This window comes from Halichoerus grypus, chromosome 7 (genome assembly GCF_964656455.1).
Source record: "Halichoerus grypus chromosome 7, mHalGry1.hap1.1, whole genome shotgun sequence".
Classification (NCBI taxonomy): domain Eukaryota; kingdom Metazoa; phylum Chordata; class Mammalia; order Carnivora; family Phocidae; genus Halichoerus; species Halichoerus grypus.
Window position 1 is genome coordinate 111,264,705 of NC_135718.1, and position 21,500 is coordinate 111,286,204.

General features: G+C 35.0%; 1 protein-coding gene across 7 annotated transcripts in view; it reads left to right on the forward strand.

Moving 5' to 3' along the window:
* The window catches only part of EDEM3 (ER degradation enhancing alpha-mannosidase like protein 3), a 69,188-nt gene that overhangs the window by 39,169 nt on the left and 8,519 nt on the right, over positions 1–21,500 (forward strand). The window contains exons 9-20 of one of the 7 annotated variants that reach the window (XM_078078057.1): positions 443–540; positions 2,162–2,287; positions 2,488–2,571; positions 4,051–4,134; positions 4,653–4,777; positions 9,116–9,281; positions 9,587–9,741; positions 10,660–10,759; positions 12,852–13,043; positions 14,404–14,569; positions 17,932–18,117; positions 19,390–19,437. In XM_078078057.1, coding sequence (XP_077934183.1) covers positions 443–540; positions 2,162–2,287; positions 2,488–2,571; positions 4,051–4,134; positions 4,653–4,777; positions 9,116–9,281; positions 9,587–9,741; positions 10,660–10,759; positions 12,852–13,043; positions 14,404–14,569; positions 17,932–18,117; positions 19,390–19,437 — 1,530 coding nt within the window. Of the gene's footprint in view, positions 1–442; positions 541–2,161; positions 2,288–2,487; positions 2,572–4,050; positions 4,135–4,652; positions 4,778–9,115; positions 9,282–9,586; positions 9,742–10,659; positions 10,817–12,851; positions 13,044–14,403; positions 14,570–17,931; positions 18,118–19,389; positions 19,438–21,500 lie in introns of all 7 variants that reach the window. The other 6 variants (XM_078078058.1, XM_078078054.1, XM_036065665.2 and 3 more) reach the window with 6 other exon arrangements.

The window sequence follows — 21,500 nt, forward strand, 5'->3', positions numbered from 1 at the left end:
AATTGGAACCTCCAAACAGCAGCAGTCTTGATTTCATACCTACTCTAACTTTAAAGATTGATGTCTTACTGATTAAGGATCTAAATGTTTAAAAAAATGCATAATAGTCCTCTCTAATGTTTCCTTTTTAGAGTTCCTCACTGAGAAAATGAGCTTTGAAAAACTTCTTAAAACTAGTATCTCCTGCTTTTAAATAAGACTTATATAACCAATTTTGCAAAGTACGATTCTTCTTTTGTAAATATACAAACATCAGCAAGGAACCATTGTTATTCATATAGTAGGGTTAATATTTCTATAAATGTTGAATTTTTACTTTAAACAATTTCATGTTTAGACTAATGTTTCATTCTTAGTGTACTAATACCCTCACTTGTGCTCTGTCAAGGGTTTTTAAGACTTGTTTAATAAAGAATCACATTTATATGTATTTTTTCCATAGATAGTGGAGTTGGAGCAGGGATTGATTCATATTATGAATATCTATTGAAAGCCTATGTCTTGCTGGGAGATGACAGTTTTCTGGAAAGATTTAATACAGTAAGTTGATCTAATTTTATATTAACTTTAGAGCCAATTTTATTTGAGTGCCAGATTTTGATAGAAACTGAATTATCTGAGTGACAGTCTGAGAAATAATCTTTTTAAAATGTTAAAAATGTTAAAATGTTAAAAAAATGGTTTTTTGTCAGTATTCCCTGATGATGTTGGACAGGGATAGGACAAAGCTACATACATTCCAAAAATTAGTTTACAAAGTAGTTTTATTTTCATCTCTTATCAGAAGTTTTTAAGTTCTGCCAGTAAGTCATAAAATAGGTAGATTTGAGTTTACCTAATCTTTTATACAAGGAAGAGAATTTATTATAATAAATTACTAGTTGTCTTTCTCCTTTGGATTCCAATTCTTGTTGAAATCTTGGAAGTTTGGACTAGTCCTTGATCACACCAAGCATGCAGGGCTTTGGAGATTTAGAGAAACTAGTGAGTATTCATTTCAAAAGCAGGTCTATACCTCTTTAAGTCTGGGTTAGAGCCGCAGGCATATTTTTAGGGGAGAAGGGGGAGGATTATTGAACCTGATTGGATTGCCTTTGTAATTGAAGCAAATTGAAATCAGTACAGCAAACTCATCAGCTATATCACTGTATTCTTTTTGAAATCATCTATAATTTCTTTGTGCATCTATCAGTTCACCCACATTACTGTGAGACAATATGGTATAGTGGCTAAAGTATGGGAGTTGTCCTGCTTGGGTTTAAATCCTGGTGTACCACTGGTTTTGTGACTTTGGGCAAGTAACTTTACACTATTTGACTCTGTTCCTTATCCACAAAATGGGAATACTAGTATTATTCATAGAGTTATTGGAAGGATTAAATAAGCTAGTGCATGTGAAGTGTTAGAACAGTGCCTTAACGTCTAGCAGATAATAAGTTATTAAAGAATAGGTGAGTTAGGAAAAACCAATAAGAGACCTAATAAGTTGCCATTTGAATACTTTAAAAAACATGATCACATATTGTTTATTAGATTATAACAAGATTTTCTTGAGGTGAACGAGGACAGGTTTTTTTTTGTTGTTGGCTCATTATCATGGATTGACTAACAGCTCAACCTGTTGTCAAACCTGAGAAATATCTAGAAGAAGATAAAAGAAGGGGAAAAAGAGTTTTTAAGAACATAAAAGACAGATGTAGCAGACTATAAGAGTGGTAACAATGATTAGATGCATGAATTTGAGTAGTGAGCACTAGAGTATTACATTAGCTGAGAAGGGACCAAACTTCCTATACACAGGAGAAAACGCAACTAATTCTATAATACAGAAGCCTGTAACTATATTTCAAGAGGGCATAAGAGCATCCTTTGGCCACAACCATGGGCCAGTCCCACAAGACAGCAACAGGATCTCCCCTCAGAAGATCCTATATTAATGATAGTCTTTAATATTCTGCATCAGAATTAACACAGGGGACTATATATAATATATTTTAGAAAGATTTCCATATAGAATAATTTAGATATTTACATAGTTAACTAATAGTAAATTTATATATAAATTCAGGTTTATTTTCTTCACAGTGCGACTTAATTACAGTTTTTAGAATAATACATCTTTTTTCATCTACTTTCATGAACATATATTGTGATCTTCTAGCACTACGATGCCATCATGAGGTACATTAGCCAGCCACCTCTTCTACTTGATGTGCATATCCACAAGCCAATGCTGAATGCTCGAACGTGGATGGATGCTTTGCTCGCCTTTTTTCCAGGTTTGCAGGTAAAAAAACCAGAAAAACCTGTACTTTTTTAATATTAACGTGGAACAATTAAGTGCGTATGTGATCTCTAAAATTGAATTATCAAAATGGAGTCACATTTTAAAATTTATTAATGTACATTTTTCTGTTTATATAATGACTCTAGATAAAATCAACTCATATTTTATTAGGTAATTTTGTTGTTATTGTTGAATTTTAGGTCTTAAAGGGAGACATTAGACCTGCTATTGAAACTCATGAAATGTTATATCAGGTGATTAAAAAACATAATTTCCTACCAGAGGTAAGCAAATCATCTTTGGAATTCTAATTTACATATACTATAAGTTGCTGATTTAAAGACAGCAAATGTTATCTTCAGGATTGGTTTATTCTTTTTTTTTTTTAAGATTTTATTTATTTATTTGACAGAGAGAGAGATAGCGAGAGCAGGAACACAAGCAGGAGGAGTTTAGGAGGGAGAAGCAGGCTTCCCACTTGAGCAGGGACCCCGATGTGGGGCTCGATCCCAGAACCCTGGGATCATGACCTAAGCCAAAGGCAGACACTTAACCGACTGAGCCACCCAGGCGCCCCGGTTTATTCTTTTTTATTTGTTTTTTTCCTGGTTAAATAGTTTAATTAATTTGTTTTTGGTGTATACACTACTGCATATGTTTTTCCTTTTTCTCATGTATTAAGAGAAGTCTAAGTTAATGCTGGCCTTTTATGTAAAAAAAAAAAAAATCCCAAATTAGTATTTCTCAGCCTTTTCTAATCTATGCCATTACATACATATTGTTTCATTCTAACTTTTATGTATACCCACCAGCTAGAGAGACTTTTTTACTCTTTATTTTCTAAAGATTATTTTACGAAAATGATATACATTGAACATACACTCTTCCTGATCACATAGACTGCCTAGTTTTTATATATTAGTAATAAATATTCTTGCTGGCTTGATATGGCAAAATCTTAACAGCACACATTTTGGCTTTCCAGAAATGTACCATTAAAAATTTCCAAATTAATGTATGTGTTCTGTCCCTGCTTATTCACTACTCTCTGTGAGATACCTAAGCATTCCACCAATTTAGATCGCTTCCTAAAGTGTTTGTTTTAGAAAGTGTAGTTTTATTAGACTTCAGGTAAGTAGAACTGTGCATTATAGAAAGTTCATATTCACTCAGAATAAACCGAGGTTCAACTAAATACATCTTATCACAGGTGAAGTTTTATTTGGTTCCCATAAAGGTTTTGGGTTTTATTTTAATTTTTTTTTTTTTTTTAAACCAGTTGGCTCTGTTAGTGAATTATTTCAAGTGAAACTAGTTTTATTTTTAAATAGTGCCTCGTCTCACTGTGCAGAGGATTTGAGGGTGTTATAGAAGAAAGCATATGCTAAAATGCTAAAATAGAAATAGGAGAACGAGGGACTTAATAATTAAGAGGAAAAAATGGAGATAAGGAAAAAGAAGAAAACACAAAGACCCATCTAGTGGCATTACTGAGTTTCATAGTTTTCTCGAAGCTTCCTAATAGCCAAAATGATCTTTTACAAAAATAATTACATTTAATTGGTAAAAATAGCACCTTAACAAAAATGAATTGTGATTTTAAGCAATGAAAATTTTCATTTTATAGAAGAAAATTGTTACCAGTATTTTAATTTTTAACTTTTTTATGATCTAACTTACTATCTAACTACTATATACTCTAGAACCACTTGTTTATTTTTTAAATCACATCTCTATACCTATTTATATGTTGTTTTGTCCAGGCATTCACCACAGATTTCAGGGTACATTGGGCTCAACATCCTTTAAGACCAGAATTTGCAGAAAGTACCTACTTCTTGTATAAAGTAAGCTGTTTTACCTCTCTTTTTGCTGTTTAGTCCCCATTCTCTGTTGGATATCTCACCACCTTATAATAGTAATTGGGTTTTCAAAGTCTTTGTTTAATGTTATAATGGTTGGATATGTTACAGTTTTCATTCATCTAGTCCATAATTATTGAAAGAGAGAAGAATTGACATCTAAGTTTTGTGTCTTTTCAAAATATTTACATAAACATTTCTAAAAAGAGAAGTGTTATATTCTAGAGCTGCTTTCTAAAGCATGTCTGTTACCTTTCTGGGTATTAAAAATTTTATCAAAGGGCTGAGGTACATAGTTGGACAGCTTTCCAGTTGTGTGTTTAAGAAATTCCATAAAGCAGATCCCTGGCTTATTTTCAGAGCTAAGTTCTGTGTAACGTGCTCCAGTGCCTGATACAATGCCTAAGCACCTAGTAGGTACTCAATAAATAGCTGATAAATGAGTGGGTATATGGTAATATATAAGCTATATATATGTATACATATATTCTCCTTTTTAATAGGCTACAGGAGATCCTTACTACCTTGAAGTAGGGAAAACACTTATTGAAAATTTAAATAAATATGCTAGAGTGCCTTGCGGATTTGCTGCCATGAAGGATGTTCGTACTGGAAGTCATGAGGACAGGTAAAACAATTCCTAACATCCCCTTTCCTCAGGGTAACTCGGAAACAACACAAAATACAACTCTTAGTTAGAATTCAGATAAGCTTAATGCTTTTACAAAAGGTTCTTGAAGATGCAAAACGTAGTTCGTTGTGTTTATTTTTTAAACTCTTGAATAGGCTCATTTAAAATTGTTTGAACAGTTTGTATTTTTATCATAGTGCCTGGCATATAGTAGGTGCTCAAATGATTTTTAAGTAGATGAATAAATGAATGTTAAATATCAGAACCTTGCTATTAGTATTAGGAACGGGGGACGGGGTTCTGTGTTAATAGTTTTTATATTATGTACAATGTTAGAAATTGTGAAGACGATGATGGATGATCTGGATTATGATTTGTGTTGAGTCAAGAATTCCTCAAAGCATATCTTGGTTAATGTGTGTATTCTTACTCTGTTGCCGATTTGGAAGGCTGGGGAAGAAAGACCATTGGTAATTTCTCTTTCATCAGATACTGAATTGATGTGGATGGCATGAAATACTCAAGCTATAAAAAGCAAACTTTGGTTACTGTGATATTCACTAACATTACAGTTATTCTAGGATTACTTATCTGAGTATTTTAACCATCCAGAACCTAGGAACACATCTCTAATGAACACTAACGTTTGTTTATTTGGTTGCCAAATATTCATTCCACAGGTGTTTATGAAGTATTTTATGTGCCAGTGTTATACTAGGTTTTGAGGATTAAGGATAGAAGACATGTCTTTTCCATCTTTGAATCACTGAGAATAGGCAGATAAATAGGTGTTACAACATTGTATATGTGCCATGAAACATATTAAAGATTAAGATATGACAGTCCCTGGAAGGTTTCTGGAGGCTTCTGTATCTTAAAGGATGAGCAAGGATGAGAAAAAAGTAGTGAAAGGAATTTCAGGCAGAGGGACTAGAGGCAGGTGAGACACAGCTCTCATCATCTACTCAGAGTTGTCCCTTAGTCCTTCACTTGAGAGTATTTAGATAATAGTTAATGAGACTTGAGACTTACTTCCCTGATCATAGCTGATGAGAAATGGATAGGTTTTTGGAAGTAGGCATGCAGATACCAGCAAGAAGTGAAAGCAGATAGGCTGTGTATTTATTTTTAACATTTATTGACTACCTCCTACATTCTGGACACTCTTCTAGGTAAGCCTCTGCTTTGTTTAATTCATTTGATCTTAACAACCCTCTGAAGTGTAATCTCTATTTTAATCTTCATTGTATACATGAAGAAGCCAAGGCACAGAAAGGTTGGGGAACTTACCTAAGGTCACACAATTAGTAAGGTTAACAGAATTCTTATCAAGGCACATTGGCTCTTGAACACAACGCTATTCTGGCAACTCATGCAAGGAACAATAATTAAGCACCTACTGTATGCCAGGCACTGCACTTAGGTGTGGGGATGGAAAGAGAAATTAGAACCTGTTCCTGCCCTCCCTTGACTTGTAGTTAGTGAAGAAGATAGGTGTGTAAAGAAATAATTACAACTATGTAATTTGTGCTGTAGTAAAAAAAAAAGTAACAGGTTGAGGAATTACAGAGGTAGGCATGAGTTACTCTATTTAGAGAGTTCCAGTTTTCTAAGTTTAGCATTCTTCTATTTTTCCCTATCAAATATTCCTTATGTGACATTGTTTCTAGACTGTTTACCACTGCCTTTGCCCCAATCTGATTATATTCCAATATATAGAGTGTCTCTTAAAATATCATGTCCAGAATTAACCATACTCAAGATGTGCCTGGCAAAACATCACTGTTCAAGGACAGTTGTGAGGTTGCTAATTTTCTGAGCGGCTGGTGGGTTTACACCCTCTATCCAACTGAGGATCACTGCTTCATCAACTCACTGTTTCTCCTGGCAGCATTGTATCTCCTGCATTTGGCCCAGCAAAAGGTTGAGAACTACTAATCTTCATCATTCTGTGTTACTAGATGTGCTTTAAATTTTTTAGCAGCTTTATTAACATTCAACTCACAGTGAACTTGTGGCCAGTTGACTTCAGTTACTTAATTGTGGCCTGCTGACAAATGGGTATTCTCCATCCTGCCTTTTAGCAATGAATTTTTTTTTTTTTTAGTGTAAACTTAGAGCTTTATCCTTAGCTCAGCAAAATTTGATTTTGTTGGGTTTTGTGTGTGTGCCTATGTGTTTCTAGACCTAAAAGAGAGTTTGAATCTCATCCCAGTCATCTGACGTACTACCTAAATTATGTTTTCAGTGATCTGCAGTTTTTTTTTTTTTTTAAAGATTTTATTTATTTGACAGGCAGAGACACAGCGAGAGAGGGGATACAAGCAGGGGGAGTGGGAGAGGGAGAAGCAGGCTTCCCGCTGAGCAGGGAGCCCAATGCCGGGCTTGATCCCAGGACCCTGGGATCATGACCTGAGCTGAAGGCAGACGCTTAACGACTGAGCCACCCAGGCGCCCCTGACCTGCAGCTTAGATAGGAATACCTAAAAAAATTTCCATCTAAATTGTTGGGGAAGAACTCTGGTTAGGACCATGACTAGTGTACCTTATGGTGTGACACTTGAGGGCTTTCATGTTACAAGCTTTTTGCGTCTGGTTGCTTATTCCCTTACAGATCTATCAGTGCTGTCCCCTGGCTCACTAGCATACACACACACAGTTTTCAAAATGGAAATATTTGTATGTTCCTTAATGATCACTGAAAGAATATAAATGGCAAAAAGAATATGAAAATCTTTAGTAAGACACTTCCCTGCTTGCGCACCCTAAGATAACCACTGTTGGCAATTTGATAAACAGTCTTCTAGACAGTTTTATTGTATATGTGTTTGCATTTGTGTATAATATGCTTATGGTTTTTTAATACAAATTAGATTATATGATATGATACCCAGTTTGCTAGCTTTACCCAACTCAAACTGTAGTGATCTTACCATTTCTCTATTCTTAAGTGTTTGCAAATCATCTGTTTCATAATAAGTTCTAGAATTCGCCAAAAATCAACACCCTGCTCATCAGTCTACAGTTCTCAAGCTAGCATCTGCTCATGATAATAACTATCCCCCAGAAAAAGTTAAATTATCATAAATATATTGCAGGTTGACAGGAAGTGTTTTATCTATTCTGAAAAGATTAACAAACAAAATGTTTAAAAAAGTTTTGAAACATCACAGGTGAGTTGTTGGAAGTTCCAAAACATCATTGATGTATAGTAAAAATAATGATAGCTCTGTTTTTGAGCTGCTACCTATGCCAGGTGCTATGCTAAATAATGGATCTGTAGTATCTCATTTAGTCTTTACCCCAGTGTTAGGCATGTATTATTATTATGTCCTTTCCAGAAGAATCAACTGAAGCTTACAGTCCTTATATAATATCCTCATGATTAAACAGCTAGTCAGTGGAAAGTCTTTTCTATTTCCAAAGCCCGTTTCTTTACCTCTATGTTCCATTGCGTCTCTAGTTCATTCTTTAGTAATACTGTTAAAACTTGCTTTTGATTTAGTAAATGTTTATTGAGTGCCTACTGTGTGCCAGGACTTGTGCTTGGCTGGAGGTGTGAAACTCTGCAGTCTGTCCAGTAAATAACAAGGTATTACTGCCAAAACCTAGGATGCCCTGGGAGGTAGTAAATGTAATAAATTCCATGTTACCATAACTCCATCTAACAGCTGTGCTCTTTTTTTGCCACTTTTAATTTTATTAAAGGTTTTCTTTAAAATGTTTATTAAAACATTATAACATTAAATAATTTATAAAGTCACGTATGTTTTTATCCCCTTTGTTTCTTCTGTATTCCCTTCTTGACAGGTATTTAAATATTTACAAAGTTATAATCGTAGTCCCTGTGATTTTGTGTTGTACTTTTTTCATGTAATTTTTTGTAAGTGATTTACTTTACCTTTAAAGCCTTCTTGTTTATCACTTAAATGCTACGTAATGAACTCCATCAAAATTATGTTACTTTATCCAGTTTAATATTAATTGAATTCTTGTATGACTCAGTAGTAAAGTTTATCTGCATTACCTCCCTGCTGTTGGTTTTCTGTAGAAGAAATGGAAAACTCTTCTTCATTGGAAGGCCAACAGGAAAATCTTGTCGATACTATTGACGAGATTTAGTGTACCTATGTGGTAGGCAGCCCCTCTGGTCTTTTTCATTCCCTTGGAATATGTTGGAGTCAAGACTACTACCACTGGGGAATAGATAGATTCTATAGTACTTTGGACATCTAAATTGGTATAGACATGTTTATTGACCTTGACTCTCTGTTTCAGATCATTGTCATTGAATATTTTTATGTTCTTAGATTTATTTGTGACCTTTTATTTTAGAATGGATTCTTTCTTCTTGGCTGAGATGTTTAAATATCTTTACCTGTTATTTGCGGATAAAGAAGACATTATTTTTGACATAGAAGATTACATCTTTACAACAGAAGCTCATCTGTTACCTCTTTGGCTCTCTACTACAAATCAAAGCATCTCTAAGAAGAATACAGTAGGTTATGTTTTTTAATTAAATGTCTTATTCTCTTTTATGTGTTTATTTTTCCAAGTGAAAAGTAATCCATGAATAGAATTCAATAAATATGTGTATGGTAAGAGGAAAAGTACATTTGATATTTTATTTTGTTTTCTTTTATTATAGCTTTATCCTGTATACACTTAATACTTATTGTATTCTTGTTTTATTATATTTTTATCCTATATACACTTAGATTTCACTTAATGTTTCATTTGAATAAGCTGTAATGTTAAGTAAAATAATTATTTTTACTTATGTAACATTGTTTTATATTGTAGACCTCAGAATATACAGAACTGGATGACAGTAATTTTGATTGGACTTGTCCAAACACTCAGATTCTCTTCCCTAATGACCCATTGTATGCTCAGAGCATTCGTGAACCCTTGAAAAATGTGGTGGATAAGAGCTGTCCTAGAGGCATCATCAGAGTGTAAGATGTATTATTTTGTATTTGTTAATAACAAAGTTAATTGTTAGTAAATGACAGAGAGTGTAAGGAACATATAACAGCCAAGAAGACGTTCACTTAGACCAAAAACATATTGAAGTGTGTAGTTATCACTAATTAAAAATTATTCATTGGTAAAGTTAGATGACAAAGTTTATTCTGCAGTAATGTCTTTATTACTATGGAAATTTTATTATGGAAACTTTTATTATGGAAATTTATTATGGTGATTATTTTGTTTAATGAACTAAGTATTAATAGTCAGTGGGTGGCATATAATAGTCTTTAACTTCTGTAGTTCAGTTTTACACAGAATAGTTTCATCAAGTACTTCCACATGTATATGTAGAAAGTATTGTATATGTAGAAAATATTTTTCCTTTAATCTATAGTTTCTTTGTAGTGAAAATATAGTTTTTTGTTTTATTTTGTTTTATTTTTTGATGAAATACTTATTTTTTGGCTTAATGAGTTCATTTTTTCCCAGTTACATTAGAAAGGCCATCAATAAGAAATTTAAAAAAATTTCTTTTAAGTGAGTGTTATTATTCACAGATTGAAGTACTGTTTTGCTTTTAAAATATTGGGAGAAAACCCTGTTTTTCAAGGAAGAAATCAATAATAACAAATCCCCAAGCCAACCTGTTCTGTACTTTCAGATAGTTATAAGGCTGTCGACTAATATAGACTTGTAGATAATATACATGCTTTGGCAACTGTAAAATATATTTGAGAGCTATATAACCTAAGTTATATATGGGGAAATAGCTGTTTCCAGTTTTTCCAGTTTCACTAGTTCTAAAACTAGCAATTTTGCGAATATCTAAAATTATTTTTGTCTTAGGTTTTTCCCCAGTTCTGATTTGTAGTTTTTTAAGCCTTGCCTATAATTACTTTTAGCAGAGAGGAGAGTTTCAGGAGTGGAGCTAAACCCCCTCTGAGAGCCAGAGATTTCATGGCCACTAACCCTGAACATTTAGAAATCTTGAAGAAGATGGGGGTGAGTTTGATTCACCTCAAAGATGGGAGAGTCCAGTTGGTTCAACATGCAATCCAAGTAAGCCATTGCTGTACTAATTAGATACCATCTCTGCCCTTTTTGGTCTCATCAGCTTTCATAAGATAATGACATTTGGCTTTCTAAGAACTTTTAATATATGATTTAAAGTTAGAGAATCAGAATTTTAGGACTTGGAAATATCTTGGAAAGCCATGTAATTCAGCTCCTTCATAGTATAAATCAAATCACAAGTAGGTTGGGTAATTTGCTTAAATCAAGAGAGTCAGATGTAGGGCTCAAGTTCAGATTTTTCTGTTTCTCAGCACCTTGTCTTTCCACTATTTAGAGCAAATCTTAAAAGCTAGTAATTCATTTTAATATCTCTGTAGTTTACAGTATTTTAGTTTCCAAAAAGTTACTGAATCTAAGTATTCATTGTGGAAATTAAAATATGCAAGTATTTATCTCTGCCTAGGAAAAATAACATGCCTTTTTGAGAAAATTCTATTGCTTTTTGCTTTAAAAGCTTTCATAACAGGAGGACTTTTAATTTTTCACCTTATTCACCTTAGTAGTACATTGATTCTGAGAAAACACAGTTTGCTAAAGAATTTCAATGTGGAACCGTACCTGGTATCCCTTAATCTCAAATTCAACCTTCCCACAACCTTAGTTTTCCTTCTGATTTCTTTCTCATCTCTATTGTCACATCCATCCTTTCTTAAAGAGTCTTCTGCCTGCTTTCTTATGTTTCACTTACTATCACTTCGCAGTAGTGGGAGCGGCATTTCTAATGACATTACTTTCACTTACACCACCAGTGACATAACTACCACCCAGTGGCCTCTTAATCCTTATTTGATTGAATTTTCCTGTAACTGTTGACTGACCCCTTTTTAAAACATACCCCTTTCTTGGCTTTCAGGGCATTCCAGCAACATACATCTTTCCTACTTTTCTGTTCATTGCTTTGTGGATTCCTTTGGAACTTTCCTTTTTTGGCAAAACCACTCAATGTAGGCACTACCGGGGAATCTGGATCGTACTCTTTTCTCTCTATATTCTTCTTCAGCAGTCACATCTTTTCTATAAGCTCAGCTGTCGTCTTTGTACATGTGATTTCTTAGATATACATAAGTAACCCTGATTCCTAACTTTACTCTTAAATTCAGCTTTAATCTGCCTGTCATATGTATGACATGTGTCTGCATCTCAGTCAGTCTGTCCAAACCTGAATTAATTATCTCTTCCTGCCCCCACCTCAGTCCATCTCTCCTCCTTTTTGTTTGCCATCTCAATAGACCTAACATCATTCTCTTAAGTCACCAAAACTGGACATATCCAGATAGGCTTAAACTTGTCTTTGTCTCCCAACTCCTCTCTGTTCTCTCTTATCCTCTAACTCCTGTCAAGTCCAATTAACTTTTCCTGTTAAGTGTCAGGAATCTACCTTTTTTCCACTATAGTCAGGCATTCTTTAGCTTTTCCTTTGTGAAGACTCAATTCAAATATCATTCTAAATATTTCTCAGATCCACACTGGCAGAATCTATCATTCCCTTGTCTGTGCTGCTAGTCTAGTTTCCCACTTGAGAATTTTATCATAGGTAAATTTACATGTCTGTATCCTCTAGATACAAACTTCTTAAAGTGAAACTCTCCCCAGTTCCTAGTCAAGTGCTGGGATCTTAATAGATGCCTGATACATATATTTTGAATTTAGTGTGATTATTGGTTCATAAGTCCAAAGAAGGGAAGTATGGGTCAGTATGAGGTTTATTTCTTAAAAAGGGAAGCAGTGGAAAAATCAAGCAAAGTAAGCATTTCAGCATTTGGTGGAAGTCCAATTCTCAATTCATATCAGATGTGGTTTGTAGAACAGTGAAAGAGACATTGAAAAAATTACAAATCTTACTTTCAGAGAATATTTCCAGAAGTAATATTTTTAGGACAAATCAGGCCATAAATATTTGATAAGGACTGAAACCGAAAGGGGAAATTTTAGAGTAGATTTTAGTGCATTAGTATTTAAGACCTCAAAAAGTTGAAAGTTTTCATTTCGAAAGGATAAAATTAATCTGTTTTTTTCCTAGGCTGCTAGTTCAATTGATGCTGAAGATGGGTTGAGGTTCATGCAGGAGATGATTGAACTGTCAAGTCAGCAACAAAAAGAACAGCAGCTACCTCCACGAGCTGTACAAATTGTTTCCCACCCATTTTTTGGCAGGGTAGTGTTGACTGCTGGACCAGCTCAGTTTGGGCTAGATCTGTCTAAACATAAAGAGGTGTGTACACTTATAATATGCTTGTTGGAATTGAATGTAAAGTATTGTGTAAGTATTGTCTAATTACTTAGTCTAATTTAGTAGTTTTAATTTATTAAACCTAAATATTTAATCTACTAAAACCCAAATATTCATTCTCCCAGATTAAAGTAGATTAAAGTTTAAAGCATATCTTGAAAATTTTGAGTCATAATGTATACAACATGCTTATAGAATTTTACTTAAAATATTGTTCAGATACTGTCCAATTCTTGGTCTGTTCTCTAATTTGGCATCTTTAATTTATCTAAAAATGGTTTTTTGGACTTTTTAACAACTACTAGAGCCTTCGTTGAACAAAAGTCCAGCTTGGAGCCTTAAGGTAGAACACAGCTAAAAGCAGAGGTGCTCTGGCTCAGGTAGCAGTGGAGAGCATGACACTGCGGTCCCACCGAGCCAACTTGGAAGACCACTAAGCTAGCCCAGCCCCTTAGTTTTAACGTAGGAAACAAAGACCTACATTGCTGAACAGTTCACAAGTTCATCTAATTGGTTGCAGTGTTGGGACCAGACCCAAGTCTGCTGATAATCTAAAGCCAATACTCTTTGAACTCCATTCCCCCTAATTGAGACCTATTTTGTGTGTCTATTTTAAAGCTGTAAAGGTTTATAGATTGACTCATCCATTCAGCAACTCTTTTTGGAGTCCTAGTATTACTATATTCTGGGCACTATTTTAGATGTTAGCTATCTATCATGTTTATAAAGCGAGTGCAGATCATGCCCTTGTGGAGTTTACATTCTCGGAGAGAGAGGGATATTAAAGTACCTTTACATTGGTATCTTTAAAATCCGTTCTCTGGTGGATTTAATTTTTCTGGGAAGAGAACTGTTTGCAGATTCATGTAGACTAAATCCATTTTTTCCCTCTTTCAAAAATTTTTCTGGCTACAAGTGATGGTTTAAAAGTGGTTCCCAGCTGTTTTAAGTGTGGGTATGGGTACAAGGTGAATCTGCCTACAAATTCCAACTTACCACATACTAACACTGTGTCTTTGAGCAAATTATGTAACCCGAGTCTCAGTTTCCCCATATGTAAAATGGAGATATTATATGTATTATTTTTCTTAGAGTCATTATAAAGATGAGATTTAGTAATTTATGTAAAAATGCTTTATAAATTGCAGAGCACAGTAAAATGTTGGTTGGGTACTATGATATGCGAAATGTTCAAAACAAAAACTTACGCTAAATATATACTAGATATGTTATCATTAGAAAAGAAGTAAGGTCTATTTAAAGCTCTAGATAGTGAATTGTATTGACTAGATAGTGATTTGAGAAGATAAAAGGATATTTAAGTTACTTTTATTTCTGACAGACAAGAGGATTTGTTGCAAGCAGTAAACCGTACAATGGTTGTTCAGAGCTTACTAACCCCGAGGCAGTGATGGGAAAAATCGCTCTGATACAAAGAGGACAGTGCATGTTTGCAGAAAAGGCACGCAACGTTCAGAATGCTGGTGCCATTGGTGGCATTGTTATTGGTGAGTAATCCTCTGTCACTGTGCTGACTAGGAGGAGATCATTTTTAGGATTTTCCTTGTATTTGTCAAAATTTTAGCAGAATTCATCATATTATTTTTACTTCACTAGACAGCATAATGGACGGGTAATCCAGTGACTCTTAATAATTTCTGTGTGTTGTATATCTTTTTTGAAAGTCTAAATTTGGGTTTCTGTATATTAATGCCAGAGAAAGTACTTGGGGACAGGTGTGAACGTGGGGTTACCACCCCAAAGCACGCAACACCATGAATAAGAAAATGCGCTTTCAGATCCAAAGCCCTCTAAGGGCAAGAATTACACCCTGCCACCTCCAGTGGGAAGCCGTTAAAAATACCCATTCGTCCACAAAGATGCAGGCTTTGGAGTCAAATACATTGGGGTGCAGTTCCTGGCTCTTCCATAAAATCATGGTGTAACCTTGGCCCAGCTTTAGTTTATCAGTTTATTCAGTAGAATATTTTTGAGCTCTAGTAAAAGTGGTAGTAAATATCTTTTAGGTGGTTGTAAGGTTTGAAGATAATATATATAAAATTTCTTAGCATAATCATTTACATATCATAGGTGTAAGCACTAGTTGCTGGCAAATTTTTATTTCCTCAGGTCTTTTTCCACTCAGATTACAAACTCAAATCATTTTACCTCTGTATTTCAACCAGTGTGTTCTGCTGTTTTATTTTTCATAGACAATCACTTATAACAAGCAGGCTATGACTGCCAGGGAAAATATAAATTTTTCTTTTCTTTTTAAAGATGTATGTATTTATTTTTAGAGAGAAAGAGCGGGCTGGAGGGGCGGAGAGGCAGAGGAAGAGAGAGAGAGAATCTCAAGCAGACTCCCCCACTGAGTGGGGAGCCCCATGTGGGGCTCGATCTCACAACCCTGAGATTATGACCTGAGCCAAAATCAAGAGTTAGACACTTAACTGACTGAGCCACCCAAGTGCCCCAAATTTTTCTTTGCTTTAAATATATAGTTTATATTCAGAACTATAAGACCTGAGGTCACATCCTAATGATGAAGTTAAGCTTTTATGGCTTCTCTCACGGGGGAAATCTGTTTTGAATTTTTTCTTTCTTACTAGGATAGATTTCCTTTTTCAATTCAAGGTAAATAAAAATTAAGGCATTTAAAATACTAGGATTTGGGGCGCCTGGGTGGCTCAGTTGGTTAAGCGACTGCCTTCGGCTCAGGTCATGATCCTGGAGTCCCAGGATCGAGTCCCACATCGGGCTCCCTGCTCAGCAGGGAGTCTGCTTCTCCCTCTGACCCTCCTCCCTCTCATGCTCTCTGTCTCTCATTCTCTCTCTCACAAATAAATCTTAAAAAAAAAAAAATAAATAAAATACTAGGATTTATTTCAGTGAAAATAATTATTTACTCTTCCTTTTTGCTTATCCTATATGGGCACTCCAGTGTTGATTTATTGAGTGCATAGATTTCATTACTTAAGTAAGTATTAGGAGAAATTCTTAATAACTTAAATTAGCACTTGGCAAACTACAGCCTGTAGGCCAAGTCCACATCACTGCCTGTTTTTGTAAATAAGTTTTATTGGAACACACCCATGCCAATTTGTTTAATATTGTCTATGCCTACTTTTGAGCAACAGTAATAGAGTGGAGAAGAACTGCATAGCCTAAAATATCCACTCCCTGGCCAATTACAGAAGAAGGCTGCTGCTGCCCAACTTAAATGACCTCTCCATCCTTGGTTATTTTCCACACTGAGATTTCTTTTATTGAAGAATTTAATAGCTTGTCATCACTATCATTTTGAACACCTCTTTACCAAGATTAAAAAATATAAAATATAAAGGCTGGAACACATGTGGAATAGTTTAGATTTTCCCTATAAGTCTAATTCTCATGGTATTCTGTACTCTGCAAGGTTTGTGAAGTCAAGTTTGTTTTCTTTAGTAGCTATTAGTAGCAGAATCCTCTACTGAGTTCAGTGGGTAAGCAAATAAGAGGCAATGGTCCTTACTCTCAGGAAATTTCATTTTTAAAGGCAAACTTTCTTGTATTATAACTTCTTTTCTCTTCCTATGTTTTTTGTTTCTGATGAAGTATTTTGTTTGGTTTTGCTGGTTTTCATTGTATATAAATGAGCAAATTAGGCCTTAGTTGTTTTTTATTGCAAGTACTAAAAGTAAAAATTATCTTAGAAATAATCATTTGGCTGCAAGAGACAATAATTGATTTAAGATGGTTTAAGAAGGGAGGTTTGTTTACTACTGGAGCTGGATTATTTTAATTGAATGCAAGAGTAAGAAATTCAGCTGAGTATAAAATCATCAGGAACCATGATAGCTAGTAGAGTTGTTCACATCTCTCTCTTATCTCTGGGTCTTCCTAGACTCTCTTCTCTGCATCTCTTTGCAGTTCTGCTTCGTTCTCCAGCTTCTCACCAGCTTGCTCCCTCTTTGCTCATTAGTTCCAAAAAGGTCATTCTAAAATTACAGCCTCAGCCCTGAGTCTGTCACCTCACTAGATCACTACCCACTGCTAACTGAAACTCAGTCTTTCTGTGTGCCACTTCCGGCGCCTCCAGAGAGACTGAGAGCCAGGTGGCCAGGCTTTATCCAGTCAGTCATTGCTAAGGAGGTGGGTCCTACATGGTATTCTCCACTCAGCGGGGCCTATCAGAGCAAGCTCTCCAAGAAGGGACAGGCAGGCTTCTCATCTGGCGTGTGCGGTTAGAGGGGGGCGTGACCGGCCCCTGCCAGTAAAAAGGTATTTAGCGGTCCTACTGCAGTTACCTCACCAGTGTAAAAGAACAGTAGTTACCTCAACTTAGGAAAAACCACGATCATCATTCTTCTTTGTGAACAGTAGAGAAACAAGAACTATCAATTAATAGTTTGGTAAATGCCATTAAAGGAAATCTTAAACAGCAATGAAATTTCATTCATAGTTCTATCATTGGAAGCCAAGTCTTTGAATGTTTCTATTTCTAGGTTTTTTCATAAGCATATGGAAGTTTTTAGTCAAATTAACAGAATTTTGTGTTCTCCTTTTTTCATGTAATAATATTCCGCTTTTCTGTGTGTTGCATCAAGTAGTTAATTATAATTTACTTATAATAGTTCAGTTATTCACAATTATAAATAGCACTCCAGTAAACTACTTTAGGCATAGATCATTTTGCTTGTTTTGAGTTCTTCCCTCAGGATAAATTTCTAGAAGTGGAATTAGTGAGCTCTAAAAGTATGTTCATTTTTATGATTCTTGATGCATAAAGTAAATGCAGCCAACAGGGGGAAAAAATCATAAAGATTGGTCTATAGATCTTTTTAATGGACAGATGTTTTTATGTTTGCTGTATTCATTTTCTGGCTAGATGACAATGAGGGGAGCAGCAGTGATACTGCCCCTCTGTTCCAGATGGCGGGTGATGGAAAAGACACAGATGACATCAAGATCCCCATGCTATTCTTATTCAGTAAAGAAGGAAGTATCATACTGGATGCCATCCGGGAGTATGAGGAGGTGGAAGTGCTCCTTTCTGACAAAGCAAAAGATAGAGGTAAGGGTAAAAACTCATGTGTTTTTTACGCAGCTTAGCATTAATTTTACTAGTTTGATAACAAAAATGAGTTACAAGAAGTTATTTTTGGTTCACTGGTAAGATAGAAGATGGTTTCAAAAAATATTTTTCTTTTGGAAATAAGCGTTTTAAAACATTTATTTTGCTTTGTTTGCTGACTTAGGATGTTTTTAGAATTACATTTTTTATGTCATTTGTCACTTTTGCTATGGTTCTGCCCAGTGATGAAAATACAGTTAATATATCAAGAGAGTCAATTTAAACATCCACAAATGTTCACCATTCAGTTCTACTGATACTACATCTTATATTTCTTTTATAAAGAATAAAAAGATTGTATCAAATGGTATTGTATACAATATAATAGTAGTTGGGTTTGAGCAGGCCACCAATAATCAAATGACCACTGTCTTGGTGAAGGCAATAAAAATCTAGCAGGTTCTATCCACTGAGGTGTAAGTTTATCACATAGGGATTTATAAGTTACAAGAGTTACAACTGGCTGATGTCTGAAGAACAGGGTAGCCATGCCTTAACTCATGACAATATATAGTCCTCGCTAGGCCAAAATGTTTGTTAGTAACTTGAAAGCTATTTGAAACCCAAATTATTGTATAAATGCAAGGTCTTACTAGTACTCTTTTTTAGTTTGACACCCCAGGATAGTGCAGAAGTGAGGGAAAGTGACCCATCAGACATAGACTGCCATCCTGCTTATGGGAGCAGTCCTCCTTATCCACTGGAGGCATCTGGAGAGAGAACTGTACTTCTCTCATTACCTGTAAATGGCTAAAGTCATGGGATTTGTGCAGGGTTTTTGAATCCCTGGGGATGTTTGTTTGACAGCTAGGGAGGTAACTGATTCAATTCAGTGTAACTTCCAAGTGAAATAGTAAAAAAAAGTTTAGCGATAATCTAGTACTAGCCAAATTAGTGTTTTATCTTCTTGTATTAATTTATTCTTGAGATTCTTCCACGTGTCCACTATTTAAGAGCAATGAAGTGAGTAGGATGAATGTATGTAAGGATGTATAGATAAAAATAGAACAGAAAAGAAAGGATTTCTAATCTTCTTAAATCCTCCTGTGTTCCTGACCTTTTTTTTTTCCTAAGTCTTTTTTCTCAACTCAGATCTTCTCTCCTACATATATGCATTTAGGCACATCAAACACAGGCAAATTATTATTCCATATAACTCTTTAATGCCTTTGCTTTTCTCCCCCCTATTTTGTGCTACCATTGGAATTTCAGCAGCAATATTAAAAGGTAAAATGATTCCAAGCTACATTATTAATAGTAGTAAGTATCTTGTATTAATAAGCTTTAAATTATATATATGTATATATGTATGTGTACATGTGTATATATATACACACATGCATGTGCAAATATATATATATAATTTGTTTCAGTGGATACCATGATAATATCTGGCTTAATGTAATTAGATTATTTTCATGTCTAGTCAGCTGTCCCACAATAATAATTCTTTATTGATTCCTGTCATAACAAATCCTATGAATTATATATCCATATAATATAGATGAATTCACTAGGCCATGTAAGAGTCAGTCTAACAAAGACAGTGTTGTTTTGGCATGTATTACTTTTGATCACTTTTATTTGAATATAATGTAAAGTATTTAAAATATCAGCTTGTTTTAAAAACTTGTATGTGTGTAGGGGTGCATGGGATTAGGACTACGAGGTCATAGTAAAGCATGTGCTTCTCATACAGAGAAAGAATAAGAGAAAAAGATAAATTCTACTACAGGTAGCCCCCCAACCCCCCATCCTTGGGGGATATATTCCAAGACCCCCCAGTAGATGCCTAAAACTGTGGATAGTATACTGTTCTGTGTATATACCATGTTTTCCTATGCATACATACCTGTGATAAACTTTAATTTATAAATTAGGCACAATAAAAGGCTAATAACAATAACTAATAATAAAATAGAACAGTTATAACAATATACTGTAATGGGATTTATGTGACTCTGGCCTTTTTAAAATATCTTATTGTACTATAACCCATCCTTCTTGTGGTGATATGAGATGGTAAAATGCTACGTGATGCGATGAAGTGAGGGGAATGACGACATAGGCAGTGTGACCTAGCATTAGGCTGCTATTGACCTTCTGATGCTGTGTCAGGAGGAGGAGGGTCATCTGCTTCCTGACCACGGTTGACTGCGGGTAACTGAAACGTCAGAAAGGGAAACCGTGGAAAAGGGAGGATTACTGTACAAAAAGTATTATCTGAAGAGTATTCTTTTAAGGACCGTGCAGTAAAAGGGCTTTATGTAAATGATATATTTTTAAAAGTTTTGTTGGTCTCTAAAGTTAGTGAACTGTGATTGTGTTACAGAGTGATCTTTTGACAAAAAGTCTTTAAAAACTCCCCTTTTTATGTAGCTCTTTCAAGAACTGTACAACTGCATTAACAAAATCAATGTAACAAAATTATCAGTATAACAGAAACTCAGTAATAGTTTTATTAAATCAGCTACTTTATTCACTTAGGAAAATATCCTAAGAAGTTGATGTCTAGAGTGTTGTCATTAATTTGTCCTGTGCCATTACTGCATGCCCCAGTGTTTCTTCTCTGCATCAGCTGATGCTGATGCTTTTGTTACAAGTGTAGATTCCTGAGTCTTACTCCAGAATATTGAATCAGACTCTCTGAAGGCAGGGGACCAGAATCTGAAATTGTAAACAAGCATCCCAGGTATTACACTCAGCTACACTTGAGAAACAGTGAACAACACTAAGAATGCACCTCTTTTTTTTTTTTTTTTTTAAGTCTCCCAGCTATGTATGAACCATACTGTACCATCAAGGGTACTAGGTAGGATTATATAAGTAACCCCAAATAATTAGCATCCTTAAAATCTGAACAGTAACATGTCCTCCAGATTGCTCTTTAAAAATCTCATTCCACAAATACATACTTCCTTTATAAAGTCACATAGTTTTGATTGAGCAATTCTTCCCACATGTTGATACAGAAAATAGAAGCCCCAGAACAAGCCCCTACTCCCACTCTCGCTTTCTTATTCTGATGAGAAGTCCCAGCCATTAATACAGAAATATCTGCAATAGCCCTATCTGCTAGCAAAAATGCTTCAGCTGTCTTATTACACATTCTTCTTCAGAAGTAAAGCATTAGAAATTTATCAAGTGGAAATAATTGCTTCCTCAGGTCAGACCAGTCCTACTTCTAAAAGTTGAGCTATCCATGGAAGTTTTAATATGTCTCTCATGTGTTCCACCTTTCCAAATTTTAAGAATTATTCCAGCCCAGGGGCGCCTGGGTGGCTCAGTCGTTAAGCGTCTGCCTTCGGCTCAGGTCATGATCC